At 41.9% G+C, this 23,094-nt stretch overlaps 2 protein-coding genes across 2 annotated transcripts in view; both read right to left on the reverse strand.

Moving 5' to 3' along the window:
• Nucleotides 1-23,094, reverse strand: part of PIP5K1B (phosphatidylinositol-4-phosphate 5-kinase type 1 beta) — a 322,429-nt gene that overhangs the window by 208,525 nt on the left and 90,810 nt on the right. The window lies entirely within an intron of this gene.
• FAM122A (family with sequence similarity 122A) lies at nucleotides 21,574-22,853 on the reverse strand. Its single transcript, XM_036260510.1, has one exon. The coding sequence runs from the start codon at nucleotides 22,742-22,744 to the stop codon at nucleotides 21,881-21,883; it is 864 nt and encodes a 287-aa protein (XP_036116403.1). The 5' UTR covers nucleotides 22,745-22,853; the 3' UTR covers nucleotides 21,574-21,880.

The raw sequence follows: 23,094 nt of genomic DNA on the forward strand, positions 1-23,094 counted from the left end.
CTAACCCCTCATCCTATAGCCCATCCAAGTTCTTTCCAAATCAATCTCCTTATTAAGCATTTTCCTTGTTCCTATCTTAACTGAGACTTCATTTCTGGCACAGATTACTGCCATCGCCTCTTACAGTGCCTGCCTCACTGGGGCACACCTTTCTGTTATGCTGATCTGCCCATCCCCCTCTCCTTTACAGTCCTGCAGTGACCGCTCACTGCTGCAGGGGCGAACTCAGTCTTCAGCACAGCTGGTACGTGACCTTTCCTGACCTGGCCTCCTCAACTCATTTCACCTTGCTGCCTGCCCCCAACCGGGCTGCAGCCATATGGGCTGACTTCCAGTTTCCAGAAGCCATGGCCCTCTCCTGCCCCACCTCCTGCCTCTGTGCTCAGTCCAGGGCCTGGCATGCCATTGCCCTCGCTCCCTGGCTACGCTCGTCCAGCAAGATGCAGCTCAGGTCTCGCTTCCTTCTGTGAATCCACTTACTCCTCCGAAGTGTCCAGCGCCTGTCCCCTGTGCTCCCGGGGTGCCCTGCCTCTATCGTAATCATGAGTTTAAATTTCTTTCCTTTCCTCTATACTGTCAGCCACCTTCAGGGCAATAACCTCTCTGTATTCATCTATAAATTGCAGAACCTAGCACAGTGCCTGGCACGTGGAATGACTTAAAAGTTGAACATTTAGTAAATGTACATATGAGTATTACCTGCCACACTCAGGTAAGTGTCTTGAGGGCAGAAAGGATTATTTTCAATCCTTACAAGTTATATCAATGCTTAATACATGTTTTCTTCTTCCTCCCTTTTAGCACTGGATAATAAATGAATATCCAGTTTTGAGAGTGACGAAACAAGATGAAAAACTAGGATAGCCATCCATTTAGCATCACAAATACTTCCATGAGAGACTTTTATTCCTTCCCTATCCCTCCCACCCTCCTCCTCCTTTTCCTGTTTTCGGTTCATTTTACACAAGTTTCTCCCCGTTTCTTCAAAAGTGTTCTCTTTTAACATATATTTTTAAATATGGTTATAAATGCAGCTCATACCTATTACAGAACCATTGGGTAAACACAAAAACCACAAAGAAAATAAAGCAGCTAGCAACCTCACTCCCCAGAGACGCGCACAGTTCCTCCCTTGGAGGATCTGCTAGTGTTTTCTGTGATGCTTCCACACAGCCCTTGCTCTCCACCTGCTCGCTGCTTCTGGAATGGCACGGGGGCTGGGACAGACGAGACCCCTCTGGGGCAAACCTTCATCCTTCATCCCGTCAGAACGCAACACAGCATTCACAAAACCAAATAAGAAGACTCCACGCAGCAACCACTCTAAACAGTGAACACCTCGACCTGAGAGCTGTTGTCCGTCTCCAAACCCGACGTGGGTGAACCTGGCACTGCAGTCTGCGAAGTCACCTTATTACCTTCGAGCAAAATCATAATGCTGGATGTTCACTTTGCTGTTGGGCGAGACTCAGTCCACTCTGGCAAAGACGTCTTGTCAAGCGGTGTATTATATCCACAGGAGTAACTCTCAATCTTATTATTAAACGATTTCAATTCCCGTGGCTTTGAAAATAAGGGGGAAAACTTCAAATCTTCAGCTCTGGGACCAGTTTCAAATCTTACCACGGGCAGGCGGCCTCAAAGCTCACCGCGTGCTGACGTCTCCATACCAAACAAACACGCCCTCTTTTCTCAGCACCGAGGACGAGGATGAACCTATGCTTTTTAAATTCAGTCCAACTAAAAGAAGTCCAGGAAGGATGGCGCATTACTGTGATTATTAGCAACCCACAGGAAGCACATGCCCTCTCCCTAGTGTTAACACCGCTAAGTCTCCCTGGAATTCCAGGCTCGCTCCGGCCCAGGCTTGTTTCCCCTTGGACAGCCCCCCTCAGGGCTGCGCTGGGCTCAAGGTCAGCGCCCAGCACCCCTCCCCAGTACACACAACTTCAATTCACCTTATTAGAAGGCAGGCAGAGGAGTCTGGGAACAGTGATGACTTAAAATGCCTAGGGACCAATCTGTGCGGAGCAGCAGGTGCTCGCTGAGGGAGGGTGCTGGCGGTGGATGGACAGCTCTGACTCAGACCCACAGCTTCCTGTCTGAGTTTTGGGGGCAGGGGGAAGGAGATGCGGGTATGGAGCCAACAGTTCAAAATATCCTGATACTTGGAAGGCTTATAGCGTAAGCATCTCAAGAACTTAATTGTAGTGGAGAATCTGGAGCCGGGTACTCAAACGTCCTACTCTCTCACAACCCTGGGAAACTTAGAACAACTTTATTTGAATGACAGACTAACCCCACACTCCCCCAAAAGCACCCCTTCTGACTTAGCAAAAGTCCACTTCTCTGTAGAAAATGAGAAAAATGTATCTCCACTGGGCATATTCAACCCTGCAGAAACAGGGCCCTTCTGTCAGCAAGCTCAGGGCTTGGCAGCAGAGCGTGGGCGGGAAAGCAGCCCCTCTGCTGCCCGAGGGCACCTTTGTAAACCACCAGGGCAGCGCTGCACCCTCCGGGAGGGGCTCCCCCGCTGACCATCCGTGGAGGGTCTAGCAGTAAGCAGGGGGCAGCGGAGAGTCTAACTGCCCGATTCAGCGAAGGCCAAACAATCCGTGGAGGACTGGGTTATTTCTTTGTTTAACAACCTCTGTGCATGTCCTACGCTCGGGGCTCAGGGAAAGGCACGGCCCAAGCCTCGAGCGCTGGCCCCAGGGACAGGCCCACCCTAACAGCTGCAGGGCCTGGCAAAGCCACCACATGGAGGCCCACGGACCATATGCTGTGAGGTTTCTCTTCACTCACCAGCCTAAATTGGGCACCTGCTGCCCACACACACCTCGGCCCCCACGAGCATCGCTGTTCTCAGTTAGTTCCTCAAAGGAACCTGCTGTGGGAAGAGCTCTGGATGCAGAAATCTCAGACTCTTCAGGGTCCGGGGCAGAATGGACTGGCTCCTGACCCCCGCCTGGCACCTCCTCTCCACCCCAGCAGTGCTGTCCCACATCTCAGAGCCTCTGTGCACATGCGCAGACATCCCTGCAGACACTGCTCACCATCCTCCAGGCCCAGCAGTGTAGTCTCTGGGGCACGGTTCTCCCTCAGGGGGACCAACCTGGGAAAGAAGCCCGGGCCATCGAAGCAGGCTTTGGGTCATTTGGGCGAAGCAGTCTGGAATTCGGGGTCCTGGTGCCACAGAGTGTGGCACAGAAAGGACTGCTGGGCTCCGGCTGGGAACATCCCCGTGGCTTCTCAGACTTGTCGCTTCGTGGAGAAGGAGCTCAGCCAGAGGACAGGCACGGGAGAGGCCTTTCCAGTCAAGCCCAGATTGAGTGGTTTTGAAGAGGGCAGGACCCCTCTTGCCTGGGTGTAAGAGCAGTACTGTCTAAGAGAGAGCAGGACCGATCGGCAGCCACAAAACTATAACTGGTGCTCAGATGGGTGAACACAGGTCACTCATCCTGGACTCGGGGAAGGCTCCCCTGAGGAGGTGATACCTACCTGAGCTGTCTCGTAAGAGTGGCTTGCAGAGAGCAAGGTAGAAAAAGCTGGGACAGGTGCTTCCAGGGCACAGGAACAGCATTTTCAAAGGCATGGGGGTGGGACATGTTGCCTTCTAGAAATTACCAGTTATTTGTTATGGAGATGAACATGTTGGGGAGGGGCCTAGCATGAATCTGGAAGGTTCTGCAAGGAGGGTCTGGTGTACCACGCTAAGATATTTGGAATAATAGAAGAATCATCAAAGAGGACTTCAACCATTTTCACAGCTGGTGTGTGCCAAAATGATCCAGTCACTGATGAACAAAGGGTATGTACTACAGATGAAGTTTCAGTATTATCAATTATGTTCCAAATGTGGTGTGGTCATCTCAAATCTAATTTTAGCTAGAGCCCAGACCTTGCCCCAGCTTTGGACTGACATGCCCTTTGGGTTTCTCACAAGTATATCAGACACAACACATCCTACACAGAACTGAAATAGCTCTTCTCCTGCCCCTTCTCACTTGCCCATGGCATTCAAGTCACTCCGTTTTACCTCCCCCACCACCATGCCCTCCCGCAAGCCTGCTAATTTCCCACAACTACCTTCTCCTCTCCGTCCTTCTTGCTATTCCCCAACCTGTTACCAGCATCCCTCGCCCAGACTAATACAACAGCCTCCTAATTGGTCTCCTTGCTTCCATTCTCCACAAGGCACGAATGACCATAAAAAAGAAATCTGTTCAGGATAGTCTCTCGCATAAAAAAAAAAAATCTTTAATGCCTCCCCACTGCATTTAGAATAAAATCCAAACTCCTCACCTTGACCTACCTTACCTCTGCTGCCTGCCTCGCTCTTCAACCTCATCTCACATGTTCTTCCCCTTAGTCACTAGGCTTCGGTCCTACTAGTCTGATTTCAACCCATCAAACACTTCGAGCTCTTTCTTACTCAAAGATTCTGCACATGCCTGTCCCAGTCTGTGATGCTTCTCCCTGACCACCCTATCCAAGCAGGTGCTTTTCTGTGATTCAAATTCTCAGCCTCTTCTGTATTTCTTTCTTTCTTTCTTTTTAAAATGTTTTTATTGGTTTTTTTTTTTTTTTTGGAAAGAGAGGAAGGGAGAGAGAAATAGAAACATCAATGTGAGAGAGAAACATCAATCGGATATCTCCTGCACAGCCCCCTCTGGGGATCAAGCTCGCAACCTGGGCATGTGCCCAGACCGGGAATCCAACCAGCGACCTCTGAGTCCATGGGATGACGCTCAAGCCACTGAGCCACACTGGCTGGGCTCTTGTGTATTTCTTTCTTTTTTTTATCTTCATCCGAGGACATTTTTCCATTTTTGGTACAGACAGAGAGGGAGGGAGAGAGAGGAAGAGAGAGAGAGGGAAACATTGATGTGAAAGGGACACATCGAGTGGCTGCCACCAACACGACCAACCAGGGCCGGGGACAAACTGCAACTGAGGTACATGCCCTTAGCGGGAACCGAACCCGGGTCTCTCCGGACCGCAGGTGGACGCTCTAACCGCTGAGCCAAACCGGCCAGGGCTCTTGTGTATTTCTTTAGGCAACTTACAATGATTTCATTCTCTCTCTCTCATCTATTTTCCTTGGCTATAATATAAACTCCATGAAGCCAGGGGATTAATGTCTATTAGGAACTAGAGATAAATTGTTCATGAAAGCTCAGTGTCTGGCTCATAGTAGGTGCTCAAGATATACTATATACCCAGTGAACAATGTTACAACTGTATTAGAAATCCATCCACTTATTACCTCCAGATTTTTGTTACTTATGCTTCCTAAACTAAAAGAAAATCCTAGTTTAGCCCTGGCTGGTTTGGCTGAGCAGTTAGAGTGTCAGCCTCCAGACCAAAGGGTCACAGGTTCTATTCCGGTCAAGGGCACTCACCTTGGTTGTGGTTCAGTCCCTGGTTGTGCAGGGGGTAACCAGTCAATGTGTCTCTCTCAAATCAATGTTTCTCTCCCTCTCTCTCCCTCTCTTTCTCCTTCCCACTCTATCTTAAGATAAATGAAAAAATATATATTGGGTGAGGATTTTTTTTAAATCCTTGTTCAAAAAATAAACTCAAAGTAATAAAGAAATTATTATACTTTGAGGAAGTTTAATTCAAATCTGGGCTCCAATAGATTATTTTTTGCAACTATTCACATTACTATTATGTGGAATTCCATAAAGAATTTTTAAAAAATTTTATGGATGCAAATTAATTTATTTAAAAAATCATGGCAGTACTATATGCTTTATTTAAATAAGATCATATGGCTTTCTTACAACATATTTTATTTAGTCTAAACCTCTGGTTCCTTTCCACTATAAATCTACTGTGTTTGAAATCTCCAAACATACAGCTCAAGGCTTTTTCAATGCTAAGATCAACAGATGTACACAGTGATCTTGATTATATTTTGGAGTATTACTACGAGCATGAAAAATTTAGCAGATAATTTGAACTACATATTCTTTGTTATACAATTCTATTCTGTGAAGCTGTGGTAATAATTTCTAAGCTATTAATCTAAGGCAGAGATTAAGTATGTCATTAAAAAAGGAGCCCTGGCCAGTTTGGCTCAGCGGTTAGAGCGTCGGCCTGCGGTCCGGAGAGACCCGGGTTCGGTTCCCGCTAAGGGCACGTACTTCGGTTGCAGTTTGTCCCCGGCCCTGGTTGGTCGTGCGGGTGGCAGCCACTCGATGTGTCCCTTCACGTCGATGTTTCTCACTCTCTCTCCCTTCCTCGCTCTCCCTCCCACTCTATCTGTACAAAAAATGGAAAAATATCCTCGGGTGAGGATTAAAAAAAAAAAAAAAAAAAAAAAAAAAAAAAAAAAAAGGAAGTAGTTACAAGAACAACTTATTCAGGTATGTCCATTTCATTTAAGTCTTTTAGAATCAAATGATTTATTAATTTCCTAAAAATAAAAGCAATTAAGTTTAAACACACACAACACACACACACACACACAAAGACAGAAATATAGAGAAATAAGAAAACATTAAATTAGTAAAAAACAAAATAATTTTTTTTTTAAACTTAACTCAAGAATTGTTTTAGCCCTGGCCGGTTTGGCTCAGTGGTTGAGCGTCGGCCTGCGGACCAGAGAGTCCTGGGTTTGGTTCCCGCTAAGGGCACGTACCACAAAAAATAAAAATAAAAATAACTAAAAGATCATAAAATGTTGCCCTGGCCGGTTTGGCTCAGCGGTTAGAGCGTCAGCCTGCGGTCCACAGAGACCCGGGTTCGGTTCCCGCTAAGGGCATGTACCTTGGCTGCAGTTTGTCCCCGGCCCTGGTTGGGTCGTGTGGGTGGTGGCCACTCGATGTGTCCCTTTCACATCGATGTTTCTCTCTCTTCCTCTCTCTCCTTCCCGCTTTGTCTGAGTGAAAAATGGAAAAATGTCCTCGGGTGAGGATTTAAAAAAAAAAAAAAAAGAATTGTTTTAGCCCTGGCTGGTTTGGCTCAGCAGTTAGAGCATAGGCCTGCAGTCCAGAGAGACCCGGGTTCGGTTCCCGCTAAGGGCACGTACCTCGGTTGCAGTTTGTCCCCGGCCCTGGTTGGGTCGTGTTGGTGGCAGCCACTTGATGTGTCCCTTTTACACTGATGTTTCTCTCCCCCCCCCCCCATCTGAACAAAAAAATGGAGGAATGTCCTCAGGTGAGGATAATAAATAAATAAAGTAAAAAGAAAGGGATGAAATTCATTTAAAAAAAAAAAAAGAATTGTTTTAAATGAATATTGCCATTCTTATTTGCTGGAAATTCCTAGAATACACTCAGTCCTTTTTCCACTTCCCAATGACACATTTTACAACCCCTCATCTCCCAAGAGAATGCCTATTTACTTAGCAACCTGCTACAAAGTTACTTCCTCTATAAACACCTTTGTTATTTCCTTCCTCTGGATTCCTGTAGCATCTTGGATATAGGTCAGCATATATTGCAACAAAGTACTGCAAAGCAGTGTTGTTTTCTTATTTACCTGTGTACCTCACTCACCAAGAGCAGCTTAAGGACTTGCTCACTCCTCTTTTTAATGGCAGTCCCTAGTGCAGTGCCTGGTACATAGTAGGTACTGACCAGATATTTATTGCAAAAATGAATGATTAAGTCATTCCTATTATTTCTTTTTCTAAGACCAATAAATTTGATGACTATATTTTAAAACGCTAATATTGATAAATATGATGTAATAGAGAATTTTTGTCATTTCTAGATGCATCAAACAGGAATATGTTAATTTTAATGCCAAAACTTCAGAGACGTTTCAATGGCAGCTGGAGGCAATATTTGATAAAGTCTTGACTAAGAAAATGTGGGATCTCAAGTTGCCACAGCTATGAAAGATGGAAATGGTGGTGACCTTAAGTCTGCGGGGCAAATATCTAACTCTGGCTTCCTTCTCAGCACCCCCGCCAACATGCTCCGACCTGTCTTCCACTGAAATTGCAGAACAGTAACAACGGACCTACTGGTGACATCACTAACCCTGAATTACAGATCAGTCTAGTTAAGGAGTAAAGACCTCAGAGCAACATTTTCCTGATGACATTATCAGAACTCTCTAGTGTGGATCAAATGAGAAAAAGGCTGTCTTAAATTCACGAGTAAAATCTGAAATATATGATTCTCAGAGAACTACACTTTTTCTTTTGTCACACACAGGAGCTCCAAATGTGACAATCAAATCAACCCCTCAAACCTGGAAAATAATGTTTTGTAAATAGACAAAATTAAATTAAAATTACTATGCCAACTATTTTATATTAGCAAGTCCAAGGAAACTTTCTGGTCTTTAAATCTGATAAGGTTTTCAGGTGTACATCAGACCATTGTAACTGAGAAAAAACTGTATAACCCTAGAGACAAAAACAGTTGGTTAACTAATACGGTCCAGCCATAGAAGGTAAAATAATGCAGAAGAAGTACATTTAAAACACTCATTGTATATTACATGGGAAAAAGCAGCTTATGGAGCTGACTATACAGTAAATTACTATTTTTTTCCTTTATTGAATTTAGAGAGAGAGAGAGGAAGTGACAGGGAGAGAGAGAGAGACAGAAACATCAATGAGAGAGAATATCAATTGGCCGCCTCCTGCACGCCCCCCACTGGGGATTTGGCCCACAACCTGGGCATGTGCCCTGACCAGGAATCGAACCGGAGACCTCTTGGTGCATGGGTCGATGCTCAACCACTGAGCCACACCAGCTGGACTAGTAAAATACTATTTTTGTGTGAAAATTACATATGCATATTTAGTCACTGAAGAAACCTGGCACAATATGCATGGGGGTGTGAACAGTGGCATCACAGTGAACTGAATTGCTTTTTTGCTTACTGGGATTTTCTAGTTTCTAAAATGAACTTATATTGCTTTATCACTAGAAAGTGTAATTTGTTTGTTTTAGCCTATTTAGTTCTTACTTTCTAATATTTTTCACGTTATTAAAACACGTGGCTTGTGAAAGTTTGCTTAAAAGTAAATGTCATTTAAGCTCCTTTCCTAATTATATAGAATTTCATAGACTGTGTTAAAGTTAAAGCAGATTTCTGTACTCTGGACTATAAAAATGTTGGGAAAACCCCAAGAATTTTTACAAGTGTTAAGAAAACTAAAAGGAATGCTTATTGACTTTATATGTCATCGAAGTTGCAACATCACTTCCCTAGACTGTGCATTTTAAGAGTTTATTTACCCTCAAAGATTTTCTAAGGCCTACAACCACTCACAATTTGCAACAACGAAATACATTATGACATGCATATCACAGTTTCCATGAACAAACATTCCATATTTCCTAAGCACCATCTATCCTCATTAATAAATACTGAGTTCTTTCTATAAAGAATTGATATTTGGAAAGAAACATAGCCATTGTCTCTTTCTTTCAGGCAATTGTCCATAGAGGTAGGGGATTACTTCATATACTATATGAAATATATATTTTGTATATAATCTATGAAATAGATTATATATTTTATATATTCAGGTTTCCATTTCTTCAAGTCACCAGTTTTCTGATAAACAATTTTATAAGCCTTATTCCCTCTAATCTTGACTACTTTGAGGTAGGAACTACTCCCATTTAACAGGTGAAAAGACAAAGATCGAGTAATTTGCTTAAAATCACAAAGCTGGGAATTGGGAAGGCTAGGTCTGGAATGCAGTTCTACAAGTCTGCAGAGACTGTGTTTTTAACCCTTACATTACCCCGCCCCCCACGCCCTGGTCCCCCAGTACACAGCACAAGGGCTCCGCAGTAGGAAGCCCTCACAGTGATGCAGAAGAAAGCATATTACCGAGGGCCAGGGGATGCAGAGGAGGCTCCATGGTGAGAGCAGCACTTGACTGAAGTCTTGAAAGACAGAAATGCAGTATCAGGAAAGTGTAGTTCCAGGAGACAGCATTTTTCCTTCCTGGGTACAAATATTGCCTGGACGTCCCTGAGTCCTCTTCTATCAAGGATTGAGACAGACAGACTAACCCACGAGAATGAACTTGACAATATTTTATGATTAGAATAAAATCGGAGCGATTCAAAGTAAAGAAAGCATTCTTCCTTTCTCATCATTCCCGGGGCTCTCCTCTCCTGCCATTCAGCAATAATTTTAAAAAGGAGTAAGAAAAAAAGATCCGTTCCTACATAAAAAAACCTAAGAGGACAATGAACCACTTTAAAAAAAAAATCACAGCACTCACTGAAGAGGAAAATGTCTCTGGGTTAGGAAATTGGGCCAAACTTACAGAAATAATTGTGTCACACGGGTGTGGAATTAAATTTCAATTTAGAAGTGGAAAAAAAGCCATCAAGAGAAAAAAGTGACAAGGGAATAAAATGAACCAGACGAATTCGTGAAGGAAGTGAATCAGTAAGTCTTTGGCTTTAACAGTTTACTCATGTTTGGAGTAAAAATATTTACATATGGATTTTTCCTCTTGCAATAATACAAAACGAAAAGAAAAAAGAAAGAAAACAGTTGCATTTGCCCTTGGGTTCCCTCCAAACTATAATCGTATATACGTGACGGGATATTTCTTGTGAAATGCTTAATAACAATTTACCAATATGATGGGGAGAGGGATGCTCTTTTACTTTAGTTCTTTATCCTCAAGGATCTAAAAGAAAAAAAAAAATCTCTTCAGCCATCTGGCTGTCTCCAATTCTGTTCATCCTATTCTCTCTTAAATCTACTCTAATCAGGCTTCCACCCGCCGCCCAATGAAGTGACTCTCACCAAGATGACCTGTAACTTACACGTGCTCAGTGATCAGTCGCATCTAACTTGACAGCTGCAACTGACACACTTGATCACCCTCTTTCATCGACCGTCTTCCCGTAGTTTCTAGGATACCACCCTCTCTTGGTTTTTCTACCTCCCCGGGTGCTCCTTCTCAGTGTCCTTTTCCTGACCCCCTAATGTTAGAGAGTCCCATTCTTTTCATTATAGAAACGCTGTCAGGTGACCCTTAGTGATCACATGTATTATTCTCTTGATTTTAAATACCATCCATAGGCAGCCAGCTCCCAATTATCTGAATATTTCCAGCCCAGCCCTCTTCCCTGAACTCCAGACTCAAATATCCAATTGCTTACTTGACATTGCCACTTGAATGTCTAAAGAGGATCATGTATTTAACATATCTGAGCTCCTAATGCCCTCCAACCATCCTCTCGCCCACAGCCAAAAAAAAAAAACAAAACAAAACAAACAAAACAAAAACAAAACTTACTTTACTCACAGATTTCCACATCTGAGTTGATGGTAACTTGATCCTCCTAGTTGCTCAGGCCCAAAATCTTAGAATTTCCTTAACTTTTCTCTCTCATGTGCACCTTAAATCTGTCAGCAAAATCTGTTGACTCTACCTTCAAAATATACCTAGAATTTAGCCACTTCACCCACCTTTCCCTGGCTACCGTTCTCCTCCAAACCACCACCATCTCTCACTTGGATGGCCCTGCCCTTCACAGATTATTGTCAACACAGCAAGTGTGTTCCTTTTCAAACCTAAGACAGATCATGCCTCTTCTATGATAAAATCCCTGCAATGGCTCTCCGTCTCTTATAGCCAAAGCCAGCATCATTCAGTGGCACACAAAACTCAAACCATTCGTATTTGCAACAATCTCCATTCCTGTCCACCTCTCTAAGCTCCCTCCAACTCTTTTTTCCCTTCAATAACACTGCTCCAGCCACTGACCTCCTTGCTGTGCCTCACTCTTTATATTATGGAATTTACTTATCCATTATATTTATTGTCACCCTTCCCTTTACCTTGTTAGAATGTAGGCAGAATAAGTACTCTACAAGGGCAGGAGCCTTTGCTTTGTACACTGATATATCCTAAGAGACTGGCCAGTGAGAGGTACATATTAGATGCTCAAACCAAACTTGCTTAAATGAATTTCTAGTCTCTTGGCAAACCATACAGCCCAGCCATGTGACTGGATTTGTTACAGTAAAAGTCTTTCTACATTCCTTCCTCTTAAAAATAGTCTATGCCATTTGTTCATCCATTTACCCATTCATTAATCATCCACTCAAAATAAATTTTAGCAACTATAATATGCTATGCACAGGCATGAGGCTTTGTTTTTACATAGGACAAAGAGGTAAGAAATCATATAAAAACACTTCAGCCTGTTGACTGCTATTATGGAAGGAAGACCTGGGTTTAACAGGATCACAGAAGAAAACCATCTGACTGACCAGGGCTGGAGAGCCAGGGGCCACCAGGAAAGGCTCTCCAAAAGATGTACTCTTTGGGTTGAGTTGTTAAGGAAAGAAGGTTGTCAGGGACTGTAGAAGAAGGAAGGAAAAGCCATTCTAAGCAGAGGACACAGCTTGTCTAAGCACAGCCAGTCCATAGGAGCATGAAGCCTTGGGGAACCTCAGGCAACTCAGTGTGACTATAGCCCTGGAAGTCAGGGGATACGAGTTGATGGAGGGGTCTCCTTTCACTCACGCTGCATGATCTGATTTAATCCTGAAGTTAAGAGGTGGCCATTCAAGTTGTATTTCAGGTTTGTATTTTAGAGATATCTGGTAACAAGTAGTGTGGTAAAATGGATCTTTAGAAAGATCATATAGATAGGTATAGACTTTGAATTCAGATTTAGAAAACTGGTACAAATTGGCAAGGTAAAGACTTCCAAGAATTGTCATTCTTGACTCAAAGTAATTTGGCAATTATTATTATTATTTACCTTTTTTTTTTTCCCAGAAGACGCAAAAGAGAAATTAAGAAAAAGACACTCAGAGAAAGTCTTAAACACATCCTGATTCAAGTCCAAATTCCCAATGAAGTGGAACAAAGAGTAAACAAACGTTCATGAAGAAAACCACCATCAATGTCATTCTTTGCTCAGTAGGGAGCTCACAATGATAATCGGAGGGCCCACACGCCAAAAGAAATACCCAATCCATCCATCATTTCCCCACTCCCATTCCTTCCTCAACATCTCATATTTTTCTTTCCAAAAGATATCAACACTCAATAGCTACTTGTCCCCGGAGCTCCGGTAATCCTCCTGGCGTTGCGACAACAGTAAGATGGTTCTTTGCCCTTAAAGCAAGGGGGGTGGGGGAATTACCTGAATCACTGGAATGGTTACCTTAATCACCATTTTAATTTGCGAGGGCACAAAAGCTCTTTTTCAATTGTCTTCTTTCACAACATGCCTTGCTAGCCAAGCCTTAGACATCAGTTTGGTTTGGAAGACCATTTTAGGCAATTGGAAAAGAACCAGAACGATCCCTGGCATTGACACAGAACTGAACTTTCACAGGTAAGTAAAAGCAATAGGTTCTCTGTTCTCTAGTTTCAGTCCCACTGCCTTCGAATTTGTTAATGAGTGATTTTTACCTCTCCCCAAGTATGTATTCCAGAAGTTCACACGGTAATAGAGATCCTAGGTACCCGAACGAAACACCTACTTCTCTTTCAGGGCAGCACTTGGAATTCATAACGTTGATGCAAAATCAAAGCACAAAACACTTAAAAAAATTGTTTTGTTTTTCAGAGGATGTTTATTAAAGCTGGGGACAGAAGGGCTGGAGAAGTGAGCCCAGGCTGGTCCGCTTTGGCTCGCTAAGAGATCAGAGCAAAGGGGCACTGGGGACACATTCAGGGGGTTTGTCGGGGATGAACTGCTGCTGCCCGCTGTTGCCCTGGTTGCAGGCCTGTGGGGTCCCTTAAAGTTTACAAGACGCTTGCGCGTGAGGAAAGGAGGTGGGGAGGCCTAAGCAGCACAAAACATTCTTGTGAACAGTACATGTGTGTATAAATTACAAAGCTAAGCAAAGCAAGGAGGAAAATATAAGAGGAAATCTAAAATGGAAGGAAAGCTAAATATGGCTCCAAGCACACAAAGCAAGGCTCATAAAACAGGTCGGGGTGGGGGGGGGGGTGCGCGCATGCACACATATGCACATGTGCATGTACATTTGGTTGTACACGCATAAGACTTGACTATTTGTTATCTGCCTGACCTCTCTCTGTTACAAAATTATTTTCTCAAACAAGCCACAAATAGAAGTAAAAGTCACTTTTGAAGAGATTTTTATTCTTTTGTTAGTCCTCACCTGAGGATATTTTCCATTGAGTTTTCGATAGACTGGAAGGGAGAGGGAGAGGGGGAGGGAGAGGGAAAGAGAGAGACATTGATTTCTTGCCTCCTGCATGATCCCAATCAGGGCCAGGGATGGAACCCGCAACCCATGTGCATGCCCTTGACATGGAATCTAACCCCAGATCCTTAGGTCTGTGGGCCTACACTCCAACCGCTGAGCCAAACTGGCCAGGGCTTGAAGAGATTTTAAAATAATATATGTATTGAATTTCCAAAAATTACACTAACCTTTTGGGACAAATTGTGGCTTTTGACGGTTTGTTTCAAAACGTTTAAGGCTGGCACATGACACTGTGACACTCGAAATCTAGGCACCAATTCTAAAATATGTTCACGGGGTTTTCCTTTTGGGGTCCTTCCACTCAATTGTGAAGTGATTTTTCTATCAAGCTAAAAAAAATAGTTTCTCAATTATTATGAATTTAAATCTCTGCCCTCTGGGGAGACCTTATAGAGAAAGAAGGAAAGCTTCTTATTATTTAGGTAATAAAAGGTTCTAGATCATTCTTTAAATCCTGCTGTTACTTTTCCTCTAAATAATATTACATTTTTAACTCACAGGGTTTTTTGGGGAGAAGGGGGGGTTGTTAAAATGGTTCTTGCTTTTGTTTCCCTAGGAACAACTAATGATGACCAAGGATATCATACAACTCAAATATAACAAAACATATATGTGTGTATATAGACATATGTTTATGTGTACACACACACACATAAAATAAACAACAATCTGAAATTTTTGGTTTTGGGATTTCTTACTTCAAATAGCAAATCAGTTAAAAAATATGTAAAACAAAATTTCCTTTTATACCACTTTAATTTTTTTTTTACCTATTACTAAAAAAAAGAAGCACACACACAATCCCTTTGATAGCTTCCTCTAATATGGTAATAATATCTACAACCACACTTTTTATGAACATATTTTATTCCAAATGAAAAAGGCAGCACTAGCAAGCTGGAAAATCAGTTTTATCTCAAATAAGAAAAAAGTTTCTTCATAAGGAAGTGACAAAAAGGAACTAAATTCAAAAGGAAAAAATAGCCCAGTTGATGTGGCTCCCTGAACTGGGCGGCATCTCATGGACTGAGAGGTCCTGGTTCGATTCCCAGTTGGAACACATGCCCAGGTTGCAGGCTCGATCCCCGGGGTGGGGGTGTTGGAGGGTGGGGGGCGGGGGGACACGTGCAGGAGGCAGTTGATGGCTGTATCTCTCACACTGATGTTTTTATCTCTCCCTTCCTCTCTCTCTTTCCCAAAAAACAAAACAAACAAACAAAAAACATCAATTAAAAAAACATTCAAAAGGAAAAAACAGTATTAGAGACTAAGAAAATGTATTTGGTTTTCTCATCTGTTAAATGGAAATAATCATAGCACCTACCTCACAGGGTTGTAATGAGGATTAAATGACTCATACAAGCAAAGTACTGAAAATAGTGTCTAGGCCCACAGTGCTCAATAAATATTAACACTAATTATTATTATTACTGGCAAAGGTTCATGTTATAAACCATCTTTTACTTTCTCAGTGGCGAAAGCAGTCTTAAAGTGACCACAATCTTGTGAAAATCTGTCTGCCAGGTAATGATAGCCCTATTTCACAGGAGTACACTGAAAAAACTGTTCATGATTTCCTAGAAGAGGTAATTACAGAGGAATCAGTGTTTCTGGTTTGTGAAGGGCAGGCTATCATCTAAAAAACACAGATAAGGCTTGTTCTGCATTTTCCAGAGAGCCAGACTTGAATTAAATGGTGGAAATTAGAGGGAAATGTCTGCTCAGAATAAGACTCTCTGACATCCGAAAAAGAAACCCTCATGCTGTGTTGGTGGGACTTTAAACTGGTGTAACCACTGTGGAAAACAATATGAGGTTCCTCAAAAAATTAAAAATAAAACTACCATATGACCCAGCAATCCTACTTTTAGGTATTTATCTGAAGAAATTAAAACACTAATTTGGGAAGACACATGAGCCCCTATTTCATTGCAGCATTATTTACGAGAGCCAAGATAAGGAAGCAATCTAAGTGTCCACCAATAGAAGGATGGATAAAGAAGAGGTGGTACAGATATACAATGGAATATTACTCGGCCATAAAAAAGAATGAAATCTTGTCATTTGCAACAACATGGATAGACCTAAAGGCTATTAGGCTAAGAGAAGTCAGTCAGACACAGAAATGCAAATACCACATGATTTCACGTACATATGGAATCTAAAAAACAAATGAACTGACGAGACAGAAACTCATAGATACAAAGAACATTTTGATGGTTGTTAGATGGGAGGGGTTGGGTAAAAAAGGGGAAGGGATTAAGATGTAAAAATTGCCAGGTATAAAAACAGTCATGGGATGTCAAGTACATTGCCAGGTATCAGTCATTAATATTGTAATAACTATGTATGGTGTCAAATGGATACTAATTGGGGAGATCATTTCTTAAATTATATGAATGTCTAATCACTAAGTAGTATACCTGAAACTGATATAATGTTGTATGTCAAATGTAATTGACAAATTAAAAAAAAAAAAAAAAGACTCTCTGACATCCAAAACACTCTCTTTATAATAGGATAGGATGCCTTGAAGGGTGGAGAGTATAATCTTACTGAGTGTGAAAGTCGGAGTTTCATCAGTCAAGGATGATAAAGAAAAGATTCCTTATTAGGTCCACAACATTATTGCTGTTATTAAAATAACAACAATAATGACACCACCACCACCACCACAATGATAATAATGACAATTAACACCTGTACAGAAATTGCCCACGATTGCTGTAAGGACTTGACATATAGTGACCCATGTAATCCTTACCACAGCCATCTGGCTCCGTAGCCTGTGTTCTTAACCATAATGTACTGCCTACCTCCGTTTTGGAATGCTGAGCAAGTTACTAAACCTCTCTGTGTCTCCATTTCATCATTTAAAAAAGAGGACAGTAACAGCACTTATCTCAGATGATAAACACGAAATAAGACATTTGTTTAGCACCCAGAACAGTGCCTGACATACAGCAAGCACTTTGCATATAATTTTTTATATAAAGGTCATTTCAACTTTTAAGAACATATTTTACCTGGATGGCAAGTTAGGGAAAGGTATAAAGAACTGCTTTGGCACCCTGGCTGGTTTGGCTCAGTGGCTGGAGTATCGGCCTGCAGACCAGAGTGTCAGATTCGGTTCCCACTAGGGGCACGTACCAATAAAAAAAAGAAAAAAGAACTGTCTTGGCTATAGTGAGCAATTTGGCTCAATTTTTTTATTTTTTTTTTTAAATCAAGTAAGTGGAACTCAAGGCTTGCTGATGTAGGACTGATTTTCTAACTAAACAAAATTAGCCATGAAAAACATGGGCAAAACTGCTAATGCAAGAGTTCTGAAGTGAGATCAGATTCTCTTATACTTTGTCATAGCTGACTGTAAGACCTTGCCGATAAAGGCCCATAACCCACTGCTGACTTCTCTTGCCATCCCCAAGACCCTGGCCAATCATGCAACTCCTTCAGCAGAATCCTTAATTGCTTCACACACTGAACTTTACCGAGTACCTAATACTTAACCAACTCCCAAACCTAGGTCAACCCAATCCATTTCTTTTGCACCTGTCATCCAAGTGCAAGCCGGCATCCAATGTGGCATAATAAACCTTCTACTCACTCTTTACAGATTCTCATAGAGGCAACATTAAACCTTTATTTTTCTCAAGCTTCCAAGTCGACTCTTGCTCCACCCTCAAATATTATAGATTCCTCAGTAATTGGAAAATAGAAGCATTTAGATACAAATTCTCACTTTTCATATACTTTTCCCCACACCCCTAAACTCTTGCAACAGTAAATCAATTCAACATTTACTTGCTGTTTCAACTCTCCTTCCCCTTCCTTTAAAAAAAAATAAGTGCTCCCAGACCTCCTTTCCAAGACCAACTCTTTCTTCTCTTCCCTGGTATTACCCCGGAAATGTAGGTGACGGCACCATCTTTGGTTTGTTGTTCTGGCAACTATTTTCCAGTCTCCCACCTCTCTCTTGGATCATCAATTTTTTTTTACTCGTCCATAAACATGTCCAAAAGAAAAAAAAATCTCAATCTGCTCCCCTCATAAGCCTTGACCCTTTCTCCATCTTACTGTCAAATACCTATAGGTATGTAACTGGCTGAACTGTAATAATGTGAATCACTGGAAGGCAACCTGATACAGGTTATTCTCGATTACAATCAACTTTTTAAATATGCTTAAAGGTTCTGACATCCAGCTGCTGCAAATTTAGTGCCCATTAATTATTTTTTCCACTTACATTGTGTTTTAAACAAACATAATAAAGTAAAATATACCACAGAAGTTTGTTATATATGACAAACTATACTGTAACTAAATGTTATGTGTTTTGGGATTTACAGCACAAAATTTATAGATTAGCAATACTAATACCCCAAAAAGAATTTTTTGAAGGATAATCCTTGATCTAAATCCTTACATTCTACAGAGTAGTGATTGAAGTTATGAACAACATAATAATGTAAATTGTCTATATAAACTCTTAGAGACACATCTGATTTAAGACTGTCTATATAGAATAATAAGCTTACAGAAATAAGTTTCTCTATACCTTCAAGAAAAATGATCTGAAAAAAAGTCCTAAAATAGGAGAGAACAGAAAGTATTGAACATGCAAGCAAGCCATCGAAGACGAAGCACAGAAAACAAGGGAAGGGAGAGGCAAGGGCCATACAACCCACTAGGCATCCTGGGCCAGAATCGATACATGTAGGTACACCGTAACAACAGGAAGCAAATGAAAAGCTTTCAAGCAGGGAGATGGACAGGTCAGATTTGCAATTTTACAAGAATTACTCTAGTTGCTATATGGAGAATAAATGGGTAGTCAACCAGAGCAAGCATGAGGGGACAAGTGGGAATTAAAAGGCAGCTTCAGACAGAAGAGAGAAATTATAGTATCCTGGATCAGGGAGGCAGTCAAGATGAAAACAGGTAGATTTTAGAAGAGAAAATCAGTAAGATCTGGGGAATGATTAACTATGGGGGAAAGAAAGGAAGAGAGATGTAAATGACATGTTGGTTTCCTGAATTTATATACATATATCAATGGAAATGTGGAATAACACATCTTATACAATATAAGCAGAATTATTGACGGAAATTACCTATGGGAAGGGAAGATGAATTTTACATAGTAACAGGCAGACTTAACATTTTTCACTGTATAGACATCTGCATTGCTTAAATATTTTTATAATCAGCAGTTATACATTATTTCATAGTTAAGTTCACATGCAATAAAAAGAAATAAAGCATTTGCCTAGCTGAAAATGACAGAAACAGCATTTTAAGGAGAAGGAACGATCTATCCGAAGGTACAAACGCATGAAAGCATGCGGCATATTTAAAGAATATCAAGTAGTCTAATGTTTGCAGAGTAAGAAGGAAGGATGTGTATTGGGACAGGATGAAGAGAGGATTAGAGCTTCTAAGACTTTAACCAGTTGATTAAAACAAAAACAAACAAAAACCTTATTACATACTAAGTTTAAAAAAAGCATTCCCTAAAATGTAGGAAATGGGGAAGCATATAGTTTTTAAGCAGGAGGGTAAAAAATCAAGTTCGGATTTTAGAAAGATCACTTCAAAGGCAGTGTGAAGACTGAGTGAAAGGAAGGTAAGAAAATAAGCTGGCAGATCACGTAGGCCAGAACTGAAGCTAAATCACTGGCAATAGAGATACAGAAAGGGAGAGATTTGAGATTCATTTCAGAAGTAGACAGGACTTGGTGATTAAGCTAAATGTGAAAGATAGGAAAAAGGAAAAGTCAAGGATGCTTCCCATGTTTTCTAGTTTAGAACATTAGACAGTGATGACATAATCAATTTAGATATTTCAACAACAGGTTCAATGAGAAGACAATACATTTTGCTTTAGAGATGCTGAGATTAAAGTACCCCTGGAAGCAGGTCAAGGTGCCCAACAGGAAGCTGGATATACAGGTTTGAATTTGAGGAACAAGATCAGGAATGGGTACACAAAAACTATTACCTAAAAGAGAGAATTTTAAGCCTCTGCACGTGATCTTACCCTCTATGTAATTTCACTGAATTCTTGAGGCAACTGTTAAAAGTTGACCAGTTCCATTTATTCTCATAGTTGTAAAAATTCCACACAATTGTTAAAGTCTCTGTAGGTATTAACTTTAAAAAGCCAGAGTTTTCTTGTCTTGGTCTCTCTTTTAGTCTTTTAATTTTTTTCCCTCTTTTATTTTTTCTTTCTTTCTTTCTAGTTAAGGATGATATAAGAAGTATAATATAAAAAACACTGTTATTAAATATTTTCATATTTTGTCTTAATTGCAAAAGGCAAAAAAAAAAAAAAAAAAGAACATTTCACACTTCTACCTTTAACAAAACCTAAGTCAAATACTGATTTACCTATGTGACTCTCCACTGATTTTCTCTTGCAAGTCACTGACAATTAGCTCATATCCCAAGGCACTCAACTCCAGCTGTAGTTTTAACCACAGAGGTTCCTGAAATAATTCCATAGTCCTGCTGTTGCTCACTGTCAGAAATCCAAATCACACTGTACTTTTGTCTAACCGATGATGCCCTAGTTTGGTGGGAGGTGGAGAGGAAGGACCTGTTGGCAAGGAAACAGCTGCTTCCTTCCTGAGCCAGGGGAAACCAGGAAGGTGACAGATGGGCAGAGCCAAAAAGCAGCCAAAAGTTGCTCTGGCTTTTTGTTGGCAACGATTTTCACTGAGGCATGACTGAGTATTTTAAAGTATATTAATGACTGAGCATTTTATCTGCCTGGATGCTCTGCTGTTCAACAGGGCTTCCCACACATTTGAATAACTTTTAGGTTTGCAGTGGTTACAAAGAGTCTGGCCTCAGTCTATGTGCAGTGAGCTAAGACTGCAAGGCACTGTCCCATTTCACTGTAGGATTATACCCAAGAGAATGCACTTTCTGGATAAAAAAAAAATCATTTCCTGTAGTTATATTTGGACAACTTATTAGAATTACTATTACATTTCATTTGAAAATGTTTTTCTTAAATGTTTACTTTTGTTTAATTTTAAAAGAGTTGTTGCAAATGTTTATATTTTGTTCTTTATCATACCCCCTCCCATCCACTTCTGTGCCCTGAAATTTAAATATCCAAGGATTCCTGGATAAAACAGACAACCACTGGATTGATAACTAACATATTTTAAAAATAGCGTAAATACGTAAGTTACTGTTCATCAAATAGAAACTAGCGATCACAAAAATAACATTAAAAATTAGTGTGGGCATGAAGTATGGAATTTTAAAACATCAGTTTACTATACTGATTAATTCAACATTTATATTTGCATCAGAACTTAATAATCCCATAAATAAATAGAGCTCTCGATTATTTTTTAAAAAATCAAGGGATAACATATGTATTTAGACATATTAGCAGCGTAAAGATGTATGCTTCAACACACTTATTGGGAAAACGTCTGAAAATATTACTACACTGAATTCAAGGGCATCCGCAGGAACCTGACATAAAAGTTCTCTAGAATACCAACAGTTCAGGAAATTCCAAAAAAGGAAAAGGATCAAATAGGAAATAGCCTCAGATTAATCGACAAAGTTCAGTGCTTGCTCCAACTTGATTTTTCTCTCCATTGCAACAAAACAAAACAAAACAACCGAGTCTCGGGGATGGATGGGTGAGTCACTTAGATGAAAGTTCATCTACTGGAATAAATGGAGAGGCCGCTTGGGCAGGTGACACCGGAGAGTCGGTGGTAGTGCTGACTTTCGCTGGTGAGTTACAGGAAGATCCAGTACTGCTGCTGTTTCCATCAAGGGTATCCGAAGATACACACACACCAGGATCTGACAGCTGTGCAACGTCAGAAGAAAGCATGTTGGTGATGCCCTGGAAAAATCTCTTTGGCTGATACTCAGTTTCCATTTCACATTTTCTTTTCAATGGTCCAAGAACACTTGGTCTAATGCAATTAATAGGACTCTGGCTTCTTCGAGTAGTAAATCGGGTCGTTGGGCTGGGAATGGGGCTTGGAGGCAATCCATTGCTACTCACAAAACTTTGCAAGGATGGTGAAAAACACTGCTTCCCAATTCCCCGGGTGGGAGATGGTGCTGGTGACACCGGAATGAAATCGATGCGCTTCGGGGAGGCGGATTTCTCCACATCGTTGTCACTCAGGCTGAAACTTTCCTCCCAGGAGTGGCTTATCTGCATTGCGTTCTGCACCTCGCGCTCGTGGACGGTCTCTCGGTTGATCAAGTCCATGCCTTCCTCCTGTTTGATCTGGTGCAAGCGGCTGCTGTGCATGCGGACGGGGGAGGCCGGTAGCAGCAGGCCATGGCGGTTCGGGAACGTTGTGCTGTTCCGCCTGGCGCTCGGCGCCTCGGCCTGGAACACCGGCGAAGTGTCACTGAGGCCGTGGATCAGGGGGGCGCTATTAGACCTCCTGAGGCCCCCGCCGCCGCCACTGCCGCCGCCCTCCGCCGGACTCCCGCCCGTACCCGGAGGCAGCTCCAGGTCTAGCTCCATCTTTTCCTGAGCCATGTCGGGGGCCAGGGAGGCGGGGCGGTGCTCAGTCAGAGAGCTAGGGCTCCCATTCCCCGCAGTAAAGGGCCGCCGCCGCCGCCGCCGCCGCCGCCACCGAGAATCTGTCAGCGGTCTCGATGCTCTGCGCATGCGTCTCCCATCGCGCAGGCGTCCTGCGATAGGTCTCGCGGCGCCTGCCTAATGCGTAATAGCTGCGCCGCAGCCCCTGGGGGTGGGGCGAGGAGTGGGTGGGCAGCTCCTAAGTTCTTTCCGCAAATAGCTATTGAGCACAACTTCGCTTTACCACATGTTAATAAGGTTACCGTATTCAGGAGTATATATTTATAAAGTAAGAGCTCTGAAAGAGA

Source organism: Molossus molossus, unplaced genomic scaffold (assembly GCF_014108415.1).
Source record: "Molossus molossus isolate mMolMol1 unplaced genomic scaffold, mMolMol1.p scaffold_m16_p_14, whole genome shotgun sequence".
Taxonomy (NCBI): domain Eukaryota; kingdom Metazoa; phylum Chordata; class Mammalia; order Chiroptera; family Molossidae; genus Molossus; species Molossus molossus.